This window comes from Larus michahellis, chromosome 14 (assembly GCF_964199755.1).
Source record: "Larus michahellis chromosome 14, bLarMic1.1, whole genome shotgun sequence".
NCBI lineage: Eukaryota > Metazoa > Chordata > Aves > Charadriiformes > Laridae > Larus > Larus michahellis.
The window spans coordinates 13663220-13678157 of NC_133909.1; the positions used below are offsets into that span (position 1 = coordinate 13663220).

Consider the following 14938-nt stretch of genomic DNA (forward strand, 5'->3'; position numbering starts at 1 on the left):
AAAAAAAGAAAAAGGAAAAACAAAAATCACATTTATGTGCCAGTTTCGCAAATGCTCCCGCAGCGTGCATCACCAACAATGCTGGCAAACAGGAAACACTAATTATTAGCATTTTCTAATAAGCGTACGCCTTTCAAACATTATTGATCATTACCTGTCCGTCTCGTTTCCTGCATTCTTGAGTTTTACTCTCGTGCTCTGCCATGGCAGCGCGAAGCTGTTTTTCCAGTTTCTCGATTTCCCGTTCATGGTCTCGGACCAGGCAGTCCTTCTCTGCGTTGTGCTGCTGGAATAGGTGCGTCTTCTCCTGTTCATGCTCCAGCCTCAGCTCCACTATCTGATTGGACAGGGAGGAGTACAGTTCATCAATAGAACATCCTTGTCGTCATGACAACTCGTCTACAGCTTAATTTTCCCCCTAATTTCCTCAAGTTGGCAATTTTATTTTTTACGTCACTGTTACCTCACCTTTTAAAAAAGCCACCATTAGCGTGACAGAATTCCTCCAGACAATCCCAACAATGGAGACAACCGAGCAAATCCAGCGCATCCTTAACCAATTTGTTGGTACAAATGTCGGAGCGTACCAAAAAAAAAATAAAAAAAAAAATGGCATTGTTGCATTCTGCGTCCGGTCCCCCCGTACCCTGCTGCTGCTCATCAGCAGGGCTGAGGATCCGAAATGGTTAATAGGCAGCCTGCTCTCCCCTTCGCTTAAGTATACACACACACACAACCCCCCCACCCCAGCAATTAAATCTTTTAAAGATTTCTTTATGATTTCCAAAGCGAAAGCTCTTCCTTCAATATTCCTCAAGGCTGTCGTATATACAGTTGCCTCTTTTTTTTAATAATAAAAAAAAATGAAAGAAAATTATAAAAAACAAAGCTCTATTATCCCGTTGTCAGCTACGCTATCCCAACATAAACAGATGTATGTGTTCCAGAAGGGCACCTGCTGTGCTGCAAGCTTGCACCATGATTTCATAAGAAGCCCCTCTATTCTCAGGATCCTTTCCCAGTCCGCACCACACTGGATGCTGTGACCTTGGCCAGCCTTCGCCTCTCCCCGCTAGCCTGAATGGCAGCCCGAGACCAAGGGCCTGGTTGCCGCAGCTTTGATACTAATCCTCCCGCCTGCGCACAATGGCACCCTACCTGGCCCGCACACTGGAGCGGGCAGCCCGCCTTTGAAGCAGGTGATGAATAGGGACGGCAGGAAGCCGCTTCCCCACTGAACTCCGGGCCACACAGCTGCTAAGAACAGTCACTTGGATTTTTCTTCAGTTTTGGTGGATTTTGAAAAAGCTGGGGAGGGGAAGGATTGGGGAGAGAAAAAAAAAAAAAAAAAATCTCTTATCATGAATATGGTGGGTTATTTTCAGCGTGAGAAAAAAAGAAAAGGGAACGGGAGGAGCTGGCTGTGTGCGCGCCGAGAGCGCCCCGGCACCTTATCTTAAAGCTGTAGCATTCAATTCTGGAAGAATATTAGCTGTTGGCATAGCTTTCGGGTTTCAAATTTGAAGCGAAGTTAAAAAAAAAAGAAAAAAAGGCATTTTCTCAAACTACGGGTCGGCGTATTCTGGGTTTAAAAGTAGAATATGTCATCCGTGCTGCGGCCAGGAGCATCCTGCCGAAAATGGAGCAAGTAGAACAGATGCAATATTCTACGGTTTGACATATCTACATTATTTAATAATACTAAAGAGCTCATTAACAGACATCTGACATCCCCGAAGGAGTTAACCCCCCAGGAGGCACACATTATCTCTACTGGGCCTTCGATCCTTACACAAAGTTCTTTAAGTCAGGTTTTTGCCCAAGGTTTGTGTACGAAACTAGTTTCTTTGCAGATGCTAGCAGTGTCCGCATGCGTAAAGGAAAGAATCCTTCCTTCCGAAAATAATTGTAAAGGCTTCTCCTGGGTTATGAGAAAAGGCTTCGCCTGGGTTATGAGAAAAGGCTTCGCCTGGGTTATGAGAAAAAACGTTCAGTGGTTTTTCATAAATCAGACCTGATTAAAAAGAAATCACGTCAACAAGAGAGGTCTTTTTAGTCAAACATTTTCTTTTCTTAATTACTGGATTTTCAGCTGGTTGTGCCATGTAAGGTCCAGGCTGAGACAGTCTGGTGTGGGGAACTGCAGTTATTTGGCTCTTCATGCTCTTAATGGATGACGAGAAGTGGCAGGAGCAGGAACGTGTGCTGGGAGGGGGCAAGGGACGGACCCTGCTTCTTCAACCAGCTCCACGATACACGGGTACATCACCACTTCACCCAACCAAAGTAATTACAGTTTTACTTAGCAATTTCTTCACTTACATTGTTTGTATTACAGACACAAGGTTTTTGAATGTAAGAGGTGAGAAGAGCTAAAAGGGATGGGTCCTTCTGCGCATGGGAGGGGCATCCCCCGTCTGCTACGTGGGGAGAGAGAGGGTGGCAGGGCGAGGGGCGGTGGGTTATAAAAGGCAAATTTGTTGGAGAAAGAAAAACCTCACCACTTAAAGCACAGTGTTCCCCACGATGGTTTTGTTTTCCTTTTTAGAGATTTCTGGCAGGGAGCAGAGGCGGAGAGAAGAGAAAGGATGGGGACGAGAGCATTTTCTTCCCTCAAGTTCAAAGACCTGGAAAACCCATCTTCCCTAATGAATATTACCAAGTACCCTACATTTGTGACCAACAAAACATGCTTTCCTGTAAAAATAACACGAAGTGACCGAGTGGCTGTTTGACTGCAGTGGTGAGCATTCACTGAACCTCCTCCTCCTCTCCTCAGAACTGCTGCCAAGCGCTACGCTTTCCCTGCCACTCCTCCCTCTCTCATTCTTGCACTGCTGTTGTTTGTTTGTTTTAAAAAGGAAAAAAATTAATGTATACCAACAAAAGGAAAAAAAACCCCAACCCATGCTGTTTTTCAGCAACAACAAGACTTTTTCATCAGAGGAAGCTGCATGAAAACTGTATTAATTCTTCATAAATCAGTATGGATTGTCTCCTCTTTGAGTCAGGGAGCGCCTTTATGAATGAGATAACAAAACCGCCTCCTTTAAAAATTGTATCATGTTGAGATCTTTCTGCATCTACCCCTAGATGCTTAGCACCCCACCAGATTACATTAAAATGTCCGCTCAAACGCAGCGCAGAAGGGCCTAGAAGACAGCCCGGTTTAGGTGCTATACATTTCAGACAGACAAGCAACACGATATGCACAATGGGAATTAGGGGCGACGCTGAAAAGAAACATTCATTAAATAATAGTGTGCGCCCTATTACCATAATCAGATCGTATTCATTGTGGCTTAGATGTTTCCTCATTTTGCCCTCCCAAAGATGAAAATCTCTTATTCTCTTCTCTGCACATCTGTTCCGGCCCGGACGCTGGAACAAGCCGGGCTGTCAGACCCCACAGGGCTGTTCCATACCATGATGTGCCGTTAGTATTGAGTAACACGAGAATTCTAAATTCATTAATTCCTCTTGACTGAATCCTTCGTTTTTTAATTATTTCCGCAACAGAACGACAGAACCTTATCCAAGGTAACAGCCAATACCTGGTTAACTAAGCCAGCACCAGAATTACACCATTTATTTTTAAATCTCTGCTTTTACCTGAAATTTAGCAATATTCCCTTACTCTTGCAGAGAAAAGAATTGAAAAAAAGATGACAAAATTCTTAACAAAAAGCTGAAAAAAGATTAATCCAAAAACCGTGACAGTCTTTTGCCATTCACTCGCATAAATATAAACAGACACACACGCGAACCGTCAAACAAATCTGGCAACATGGATCGAGCCTGTCCCACGCAGGACACGGCTGCCCACGAAGGACGCCCTTCCAACCACTGCGCCCAAACCTGGAGGTGCTTTAGAACCACCTGCTAAACCGAGAGACAATCTAATAAAGACCTACAGTGAAACCACTGCTGTTAGCGCTGTTGGTACATCTGAAGAACAAAGATCTACAGTAAAGAGCCGGCTGATTGCAGAAGATATTTTCAGAAGCCAAATACTTGTAATATAATCGATGCCGGCAAATACCTTTTTAAAGTCCCTAACATAGACAAGACCTTCTACTATCCAGTTTTTGCTTTTGCATCACACACTAAGTTTAGGCTTTTCAATTTTAGAACAATTTTGACTTGTTCTCAAGAACAAGCATGCCTTTGAAATTCTTTTTATAGTCCCCAAAGGAGGGAGAGGAAATTAGTTAGCTCACTACCTCTTTGAAAAATGTAACTGTTACAATAAATATTTGACACCAAAGTACGAAAATTCATGTAAATTTATGTCCACAATTCCAGAAATATTGTAAGTAACACGTATATAAAATATGGGTTTGCACGGCAGGATGGTTTTATTAGCGCTATTTTGGCATGATTGAACTTCTGAGGCTTGAGAAGCCACCAGTAAGCGACACACCTCATGGCAAAGAGCTGAACTCACTCGCACAGCATGCATGTAGAACCTCTGTTTTTCAGCAATTCTATCTTACAAGCATTTAAGAGTGTTTGTATATCAGGTGTCTTCATTAGCATTACTCTCCTCAAAAACCAGCCCCAACCACTGCCCAGCACCGCACACGATCTATCCCCAAATAACAGCTCTGGTAAAATCTAGCGGTTTCTGTCTCCTAAGCCTATAAATAAACGTGCGTGTTTCACAAGGATACGGGGATTACCCATCTCCGCAAATACACTGCTTCTAACAGTAATCTGATATAAGAGGCTGGAGGATGGAGTATTAATCATGCTGGGCTCTGGCTTAGCATAACTTTGGGCGGAAAAAAGCAATCTCCACTGCAAGGCAAGGGAGAATACCAGAACTACTTTGCAGCAGATAAATTAATGGATTTTAAAAGTACACCTTTTTTTGAGATTTTGCTATCATTTGGAAGACAAAGTACTCCCAAGATATAAGGCTGTAATGAGCCGAGGGCAGTGAAAAATACATCAGTGCAGAACCATATATTACCACTGAAGTAGCAAATACATCCAGGGTAACGTACATGCATAGCGAATGGGTTTTACTTTCTATTTCATTGCAGACTGCAATAATTTAATTGGCGTGACTGTGTTTCCTGTTATACTTCACCTTATAATCAACCACTAATAACTGTATTTCAACTGCAAACTAAGACTTGCAAGAAATTCTCCAAGAGAGCCAAGCTGGGCTCTTCGCCAGACTGCAGTTTGATTGGTCCTCCCCACCACACCACCACACCTCAGCGGTCTCACTGTGTGTACAAAATTATATACCCGATCTGTACATTTTTACTTACAAAGGCCTTCCAGAATTTTAATATTTTTAAAGTATGGGCAGCACAAATCTCACATCAATCCTCCTGTCTTCCTAATCCTCCTGCCGTGAGTAAATCCGTTAGTAAATCTCCAACCTATCGGAAACGCAGTTGCATCCCTGGGATTCCATCACCTACCACCCGGCAAACACCAGGAGATTCCACCCCCTGTCCCAGTAAAGCCAATATTTCTGCAAACAGAAATATTTCTTTAAAACTATTATACCTTGAGTCACTGCAAATATCTGTTTGTAGCAGGCCCTGGTACAGAATTTACTGTACGTAGGCTTTGTTTGGGGATTCAGAGTTTATCCAAGGACCTTCTTTGAACACCGAGAAGTGACTCCACAGGCCTTCGCAGCCTGCCTTGCTGTTTACCGCAGGCACCAATTTACGTTCTAGGAATCATCTCCCCTCTCCGTCTTCCCCCCGAAGTTGATTCTGTTGACTATACAGGGAACTCCGGCTTTTAACTCGGAATCACACGCAAGTTAGATGCCTGAAGGAGACAGTGTAAATACCCATCCGTCTGGTTAACAAGTCTGTAAACAGCAATGGTACAGCGTGAAGAATTTCCACCCACTCTTTACTTGGAGGTTACATTCGTATCCTTTTCCCATTTGTGAGTTTTAGCTGTATCATAAAGTGAAAAGTTGATGTTGCCGATCGAAGAAACTATTCCTCAGATATTTTGCGCAAATGGCATTCATCTGTGTGTTAGGATGGTTCAAAGGAAACATTTATGCATCCTAGATTCATTTATTAAATGAAATTTATGCAGCTTGTTGCTGATGACATGAAAAATTTAGAGCCTCCGCTAATGTGCTCATTTGGCCTCCATGCAAGAACAGACTGTATTTCAATTATCTTAGACTACAGACAAAGGAGAGAGGAACAAAGCTTTTTACAAAGACTGTGTCCTTACAACTAAGCCAGCATATTAAAAACGGATCGTGAATCTCTGAATATAACCGGACTGTTTAAAGCACAGCTAAGAAATGCCTGGAACATTAGTCTGTCTGAGGAATACCGTATTTCAAGCACATCTTTGCAAATGTTTTCTTCACTTGAGTGGGTAACAGATCGGTCAAAAAGCAGCTGGAAGAAACAGAACAGGAAGAATGAGGCCAGAAGAAAAGCGAGGGTGTAAGTGCAGTGCCAGGAACTCTTCACGGAGAAAAGGTGCAGGGACAAAGCCAGCGGAGCGTTAAGCTTGTTATCTCTATTCGTGTGTCCAGCTAAAGGCCTCCGAAGGCATGAGCATGGCACTGGAGGCACAGTGTAAGGTGCACACATGGTGACCGTGTCTTCTGATAGGACCGATGATGTTTGTGGCTGTTCTGAAGACGAGACCACCAGCTGGAAGATGAACTGAGCTAAAAGTAATATACCAAATAAACACAATGGGACTGTAAACTCAACGCATCCAATGTAGAAGCAGCATTTCACGCTCCTCCCTTCCTACCTTAGAAAGGCAGCGTCGCCACAGTTGAGGCAAGAGCTAATGAGGAACGGTAGCTGCTGAAAAGCCCACTCATGCTCAACAGACCCTTCAGCCCACATCACCCCTCCAACTGACCCCTTCTGCAGGACGTGCCTCTCCAGTGCTCCCAATCCACAGGACTTAAGTGACATTTCTTCAGCCTAAATAGCTCTAGGCTCCACTGCACTGGCTTTTCACAGCCACTCCCAAATTCTTTTTACGGACAGAATCTATTTTCCCTGAGGAGCGTCCTTGCCAAGTCCCATCCCCGAGTCACAGCGGTTTCTTGCTTTAATGCTTAATCCCCACTTTTTGCTCTGTTCCTTACCTAGGCCGTATTTTCCCCTCTCTCTCACGAGGTCACAGCCTTTACACCGTGCTCTCATACACAGAGTAACACAGAATAACAATCCTTATTACCTAAATACACTTGAGTAGATCTTCAAGGGAAAAATATGAGAACACACCCAGGTCAAAAATACCCAACCTCCAGATAAAAACACAACCGGGTCAAAACACCCTACCTCCAGCATTCCCAGGGATTATCACTACAATTTTCAGTGAAAAACCCAGCATCATCTCAGCCTTGATCATCCAAACGCTGGTGAAACTGGCACAAAGCTAAACAGCTAAAAATTAGCAGGAGAGATGCCCAACCATTAAATGTTAATCTGAGTAGCACTTTACAATATTTTTAAGCAACTGAGCATGAGATTGTGCTTGAAACCTTAATATTAAATGGTGTTGCTAGCACTGAATAAGATGTTTGTTTTTAAATATATACATTTATATATAAAAACAATGGTTGTGTTAAATTTGTATTTTACCTGAGAGAACCTCATTCTTTTCTTTAAATTAACCTCACTAGGAAGTTAGAAAAGACAAGACATACAGAAAGATCTAAAGAATATCCTTTTTCTCCTCTTAATAATATTTTCCTTTGCTCCAGCGCACTGCTAAAACAAGAACAATTTCCCAACACTACCTTGGATACTTGTCCTTGCTGCTGGCAGGTAAGATTACAGCCGTGCTTTTTTCACTTTTAACCAGCTGATTCTGCACTTCTTTACCTCTCTTTCTTTAATATAAAAGGCATATTTAAGCTCAACCACACCTTTGTCTTGCTCCCAACTTAAAAGTGGAGCCTATTTCTCTCATCTTTAACATGATTTCAAAGAGATTCTGTTAAGTACCCAGTAAAATATTTCTGAAGGTGTCCTGTTTCTTTCCTATTTGGCTAAACAGGACAAGACGACAACTTCAATGATTCCTTCACAAGTTTTACAGAAGTCAGAACCCAACAATAAATGTCGCAAGAAAGGATTTCCTGAGATACGGGGACATTCTCCAGCTATCACGTAATAGCTTTCCACTTTGCTATGGAAGTATGAATAATTAGTATTTTAAAATGGAAAAGACAAACCAAAAAAAAAAGGCTTATTTATACACTCAGGTTGGCATCTGATCTCAGAACTTGTCCATAACTCAGCAAGTAACACCATCCTGCTATCACAATAATTCACCAACTTTTCCATAGTGTGTTGTCCCTGCTAGGAAATGAAATTTCACAGACTTTGGCTCTTATTAATCTTGCACCTCAATTTGTGCACGCTCACTCAGTCATAGCACTTCAGCAGCTATTTATAGCAAAAGGGGGTGTAACAGTGATCATAGTGATCTAGTATTGCTATTTTTTTTCTTTATGGACAAGCTAATGCCATTTAAACATTAAGATCTCCAGAAGTTCACTGAAAGTGTTCCATTCACGGCAATTTATGAAAATCTGCTTGAAACAAAGGTGAGCCCGTGCTTGACCCTGCTGCGGAACATGCCGGCCTGAAGCCCTGTTGCACCAGGAGCGCTCTGCCGCGGTCCCACAGCTCGCCTCGACAGACGTGCTCTCTAAGAGTACCCAACCGACGTGGATGCGGGGAAAAAAGCAAAGTCATTAACTGCTCTGTCAAATTTGCCTACCTAAAATCCATTACTGAAAACTTCTGGGCATGTGCTCTTTCAAACATTTGGGCTTGTGGAAAATGATTTCAGCAGAAACACCTCCCAGGTATTTTGAGCTAAACTGAGGATGTAATTAGAAAGTAGGAACAATTAAAAAAAAAAAAGAAGAAAAAAAGAGAAAAAGGGAGGGGGTGCAAAAAACCAAACAACCTTTTTTCCTGTGCTGACACTGCCATAAAGCCCAACTATAGATACTGCAACCCTTTCAAAGGCAGGAAAGGCTGAGGCCTTCGCTGTGGTGTCCACTGGCTTTGAAGTGCCGAAAGCAGCTGCTCCCAGCAGATAGGAACTGTGGTGCTGCTGGAGTTATTTTTTTCTTCAAAATATACTTTCAAATCTAACAGCTGCAAGTAGAACAAAGTTGAGCTAAAGTATATTTAAAGAAAAAAAGGCACCAGTTTCTCCCTAAGAGTGTTCTCAGTGGATACTTCAAAAGAAAGTGGCACTGAATCAGATGAAGCTGGAACCAGGAGTGACACGTGACAGCTGAAACCAACTATTGCAAGATCCAAAAGTTCGTCTTTGCTTTATTAATGGACTCAAACGCATTCGAGAAGTTAACAAAATATTAATGTCCATGGTTCTGTATGTTTTTTTCCTAATCCTCTTTCAAGGAAAATTAAAAAAAATATTGATATATATCAGGTTATTTATTGAGATAAATATCAGATAAATACCAATATACAATATATCAGTATATCTAATCTGGAGGCAGAGCAATGTTTCAGCCCCACAACAAACAGCCCATGTTCACACCAGTCGTCTCTGAAATCAACATTGAAGGAGAGTCCTGTGAAGCAGAGGCAGCTATTCGTATAAAGCAGAGAGGTAAAAGCACAGCTCTGAGGTTCCTTCACTTCCGAGGTGTTTCTCAGGTTGAAGAACTTGATTAAATTTACGGGCAACCGCACTGTGTGGTATTTCTGCCACTCACCATGCCAACCTACGCAAAATATATCTGAAGGCCAGTTTTCCTTCCCTTTGTGCCCTTTGTGTATAAATTCCATTTGACGATTAGATTCAGACACTTGAGGCAGAACATCACAAAGCCATTGCTATATTTCTCAGTTAACTAAAATATCCGGTTTTTTGGTTGGGTGTCTGTTTCCCAACTGGAAGTCTGCTAGAGCCCTGCTGAAACGCACCACCAGTTCTAATTTACTGCTCAATTTAAACAGTTTAAATCAGTCCTCAAGTAACCACCAAAGAAATATGCAGTAAAACAAGGCAAGGAAAAGTCTGCTTTAAAAATGGTTTAGAAGTTCGGAAGCATAAATAGAGAGTAATACAGAGAAACAGAAATTGGAACTCCTGAAAGGAAATTTTAAGAGTGGAAGAACTGAGCTCATACCGCGCTGTGGCTGGGCTGAAGGAGCTTTGTACTGCAGAAGTGACAACACGAAAAAGACGTCGTTTCTAATGATAACCCATTGCAATCTGCAGGAAGGGTCACATATTTTTCGTGTTTGCAAGCTTTCAAAGAACATTCCAAATGAAGTACGAAGAGAAATAAATTTCAAAAAAGGGCATAAACAGGATTCTTCTGAGGCTCTCATTGTTTAGCTCTTTAGTGCTGAAACCCTTTCCTTGGGTTTCAGTGATGTTTCATAACGCCTAGCTGTTCTTTCTTACAGCAAAAAGTAGTTATCCTAAATAAAAGTGACGCAGCCAACATCTCCTCTTAGTGCAGAATGCTTTCACTGATGGTTGATACAGAATACCAATGGAAAAAGATTCACCAAAAAATTCTGAAGTATCCCTTTCTATTTCTTGTTTTATCAGGTTTTTTGATCCAGTCTCCAGAAGATCTGAATATAATAGGCATAATGATACAAGAAAACATATTAAAAATAAACTATGACACTACTAGGTGTTATCATTCTCCTTTAGTGCGCAAAACCAGCAGATTATTTGGCAGAAGACTGTATCTATGGCTCGGTAGCTCTTGCCATGTATACTGAAAGTGAAAAAATTACCATCTGTAGGTAGGAACAGGATTGTCATCGCATCTGATGAACTGCAGATTAGTACATATCTCTATAGATCATGTTCCTAATCCTGGGAAAACAAAATAATCTTTGAATAAATGCTTACTTATGACTTTAAAGATGCCCCACAAGTTATGAGAACTGTACAGAAGAAAGTGAACCAATCATATCACTAAAACGATGTAAATGTGAGATTCCATAAAAAAATTCACCTTAAGGCAGACACCCAGCTACCCCCAGCATTTCAGTGCATCCTTTGATTGACACGTCGAACTTCCTCACCTTTAATGCAAGAAATTACTGCAACGGCTCTCACAAGAATAAATAATTTGAAGAAAATCTGTTGCCACAATTACATAGTAGTGACTGCCTTTGTGATTTCTGGCCTTTATTCCAGAGATTATACTCAATCACAACAGAGAGGTAGAATTCTTACTGTTCTTTTGGCAAACGAGGTCATCTGCACGACAAAACCCACGAAACAAAAACCCCCAACATCTCTGCAATCTGGACTAATCCTGAATCCTTAAATAGAAGAATCATAAATAATATCACGCAGTAAAACAAAACGTCGTGGAGATGTATCTAGGACATGGGACAGTTTCTCACCCTCTGTTAGGTGACAACCCAATTAGTCACGTTGACAATTCTGAGAGTAAGGAAAATACTTTGATCCGAACAAACTCACTCTTCGATTCAAATCTAAGCGACGAGCCATGCACAAAACACATTATTGTTCCTCCAAGCACTGGCGAAGGTCTCTCTCAACACCTACCAAAGTGATCCCGTTCCTTAATTACTGAAAGAGTCCCTTCCAGACGGACCAGGGCAGGTCTCGTACCACAAACCAACGGGAACATTTAATCCTCTTACCAGCACAAAAGATACACAGAAATGAAACCGCATTTCCCTGGTGGAAACGTAAACTCATATCCATGCAGAAACACTGATAAGAGAGAACTTCAAGCTTACGGACTAGCTGTCTCATTGCTAATTTTTTTTTCCCCATCCTTTAGCAGGTGTCCCCAAACGCACCACTTCAGTTTCATGACAAAGTACCACTTACACAAGTGTTTGATGGGCTGTTTCAGCTGTGTAGCTCTCAATTCTACCTAATGCAATAATTTGTCTGCTTCTAGTTCTGTTTTTTCCCTTTACGCTTCCCTACAGTACTGAACTCAACTTTCTTGTCTCCACCCAAATGTTTCCTGAATATTTCCCAACCCTGAAATCACTATCAGTGGGCCAAAACAAGCATTCATGTGAACACTCCCCATGTTAAAAACGATAAAAAAGAATAAAACGCTGGTTCTTGACAAGAAGAAAAACAGATAACACATTAAATAATTTCATCTGGTCATTATGAAAATAGGTGTTGCCACCTGTAAATCTGGGAAACAATTTGAAAGAGTCAGAGGTACAAAGAAGAAACAAAAATATTTTCTGTGTAGACTCTTCTCCCTCCATCCCCCATCGCATAAACTCTGCATACCTATAAATTTTGTCTTTATACAAAGAACAACAATGCAGGGTGAGAACAGGACTAAGCCTGCCACAAGAACTGACCTACATCTGTGTGAAACGATGTCCCTCCTCCCTCCACCCCACCCCAAACCCACTGACCTGTTGCTCGTATCTTTGCTGGAGCTCTTCCAATTGCCAGGAGAATTCTTTGGATTGCTTTTCCCGGAGTGATTTTGATCTGCTTAGATCTGCTTCAACCTTTTCCATCTACATGGTAAAAGAAAGGGAATATTTAATATTTTTTTTAAAAAAGGCATAGCTTGAAATGTCCTGATGTTTCTACAGTTGTTTGCAAACCATCAAAGACAGGAAGATAATTTGCTGAGAATGATAATAATACTATTTGTATGGAGTGAAAATTAATGTTCAGTGAATACCGGATTATTAGTTACTTAAGGACATAGTGATCACCTACACCACGCCACTCCCCGATTGCAAAGTACTGGCTCAGATTTGCATTTGACAGCGGTGAACATCCCATCAAAATTAAGTGAATATTTTTTCTAGACATATTTAAGACTCAAACATATTTCACTTCAAAATATATCGCCTGTGGAAATTCAAGGGAAATCATGTATGAGTCAGTGCACAAACTACACATTTAAGGCAAGTTTACATTAAATCAGTAAAATAACTTAAAAGAGAATTATTTGGCTGCAAGTAAAGTTCTCTGAAGATAGTCATCGCTTATGAATAATGAGTCCCACAGATTCCAGCACACAGCATCAAGGAAGCAATTTCATAACCCAATTAACAAAGGCTTTTGTATCAAAAGCACAACTGCTAGCTGTACATCAGGCGTGTTTCCAGGGGAATATACATATACGGTCCCACGCTGCAGTGCAACTCCTCAGTTACTGCGAGACCTAGGGCCCAGCACAAGCAGCGAAGAAACTGCCTCCCTTAAAAAAAGGCAGAAAGGGGTGTAGCTGTCAGGAGGACCAGCGCTGCCACCGGTCCATCTGCTGCGCCGAAAGAAGAAACGCATGAATTCCTGAACCACAAGCCAAAATCCTGTTTGGCCCGAGGGAACGCTCCGTCTTCAACAGATGTCTTTGCCAATCGGCCTGGACATTGCTTCTAAGCCAGGGAAAAGGCAGTTCTCAGAAAAGCATTTTATTGGAAAGTACTGCAGCAAGAGAGGAAGATAGAAGAGTAGGAATTGTTGGCCAGATACAAAGTGGAAAAATAGAACACAAAGGAAGAAGTTATCCTTCCAATATTTCTTGAACCTCACCGCTACCATCTGCTATTAAGAAAAGGGGCTTCAGTGAACATTTTATGAATAATTTCTTCTGCCTCCAAACTTACTCAAGTTGCATGTTCATAGCCATATTTTACTCAGCTCAACTAAAACCAGATAAATAAAGAATACTGTTATTTTATTAAAGGATTTTTATTTTTAAGAGAATGAAACCATTCTAAAAAGTGAAATAGTAAAAACGTATGCAAAGATGCTTTAACTCTACTGGCTTTTGTGCTTTGCTCCTTAGGTCACATTCATATATTTCCAACAAGTGCAATGAGGGCTCTTGATCATCGTTTGCCAAAGCCAGGAAACACTAGATCTAAAGTATCATGACGTAGACTATGTATTGTTTCTCTTTTTGCTAGTTACTATTAGAAAAAAATGCAGATCTTAGAGTTAAAAAAATGTACCACTCAGCCATCAATGGGCATGAGAGGAGCCTTAGTAACCACAAGTTTGACAAAATACGGAGCAGATGGCAAAAAAATATCACAGAACCAAACCAATGAATCAAATATTGATTACAAGAATTGAAAATGCCAGACCTCATTCTACTTATCTCCATAATCAACTTTACCACACACCAAAAAATGGTTTTAGAAGCCCCATATTTCTAGTGTAGTTAAAAGTACAGCGTTGCTATAGCTACTACGGTTTTTGCTTTATAAGTAATACCTTCCACCTAACCACAAAAAACCAGAATTTTCCAATCTGTTACAATCTAAGGGGTGATTTATCTTAAGAGTACGTGCGCGCAGAAGAATGAGAAAGGACAAAGCTCTGAAGACAGCTTCAGTAGTGTTTCTTTGATGTATTTCCTTGAGCCTCGGTTCCTGTAGAACAGTACTGCACAATCGTACAGTATCATTTACTATGTCTAGAGTTTAGCATACAAGTACGGACAGAATAACCCCACGGCTGATTCTTGGAGTATAGCAAGATTTATTTTCAAAATTTCCCAGAAAACAGCAATATTCTGGAAGAAGCTTGCAGTCATTTTTAAATGACAATTGACTTTGTAAGTTTTCCAAATTCTTTTGCACATTTTTTGGATTGGTTTTGTTTGATGATTTTTTTAAAGTTAACGAAACAATTATTAGTCTTTCTAGAATTAGACTATATCCATTTTGGAGCAGAAATAAGGTATTATTTTAAGTTTTCATGAAGAAGTTGGAGGAGAGTCTCATGGCACAGAAAATGTCGTATTAAAATTGTAGGATTTGTCATATTGCCCTCATGGGTCTAGTTTGCCGAACAAATCTTGCTTTCATAAGTCTGTTCTTGCTTTTTTAATTTCTAAGTTCTATTATTTGCTGTCTGCAGAAGTCTTAAAAATATCAGCAGTGCCTTACTTTATTTCTCACTTTTGTCAAAGATT

The 14938-nt window shown here is 41.0% G+C and overlaps 1 protein-coding gene across 9 annotated transcripts in view; it reads right to left on the bottom strand.

The window, feature by feature from the left end:
* The window catches only part of CEP112 (centrosomal protein 112), a 171889-nt gene that overhangs the window by 89843 nt on the left and 67108 nt on the right, over window positions 1-14938 (bottom strand). For all 9 annotated transcript variants that reach the window (XM_074608019.1, XM_074608018.1, XM_074608023.1 and 6 more), the window contains 2 exons: window positions 12411-12518; window positions 155-337 (listed from right to left, as the gene is read on the bottom strand). In XM_074608019.1, the coding sequence (XP_074464120.1) occupies window positions 155-337; window positions 12411-12518 (291 nt within the window). The remainder of the gene's footprint in view (window positions 1-154; window positions 338-12410; window positions 12519-14938) is intronic.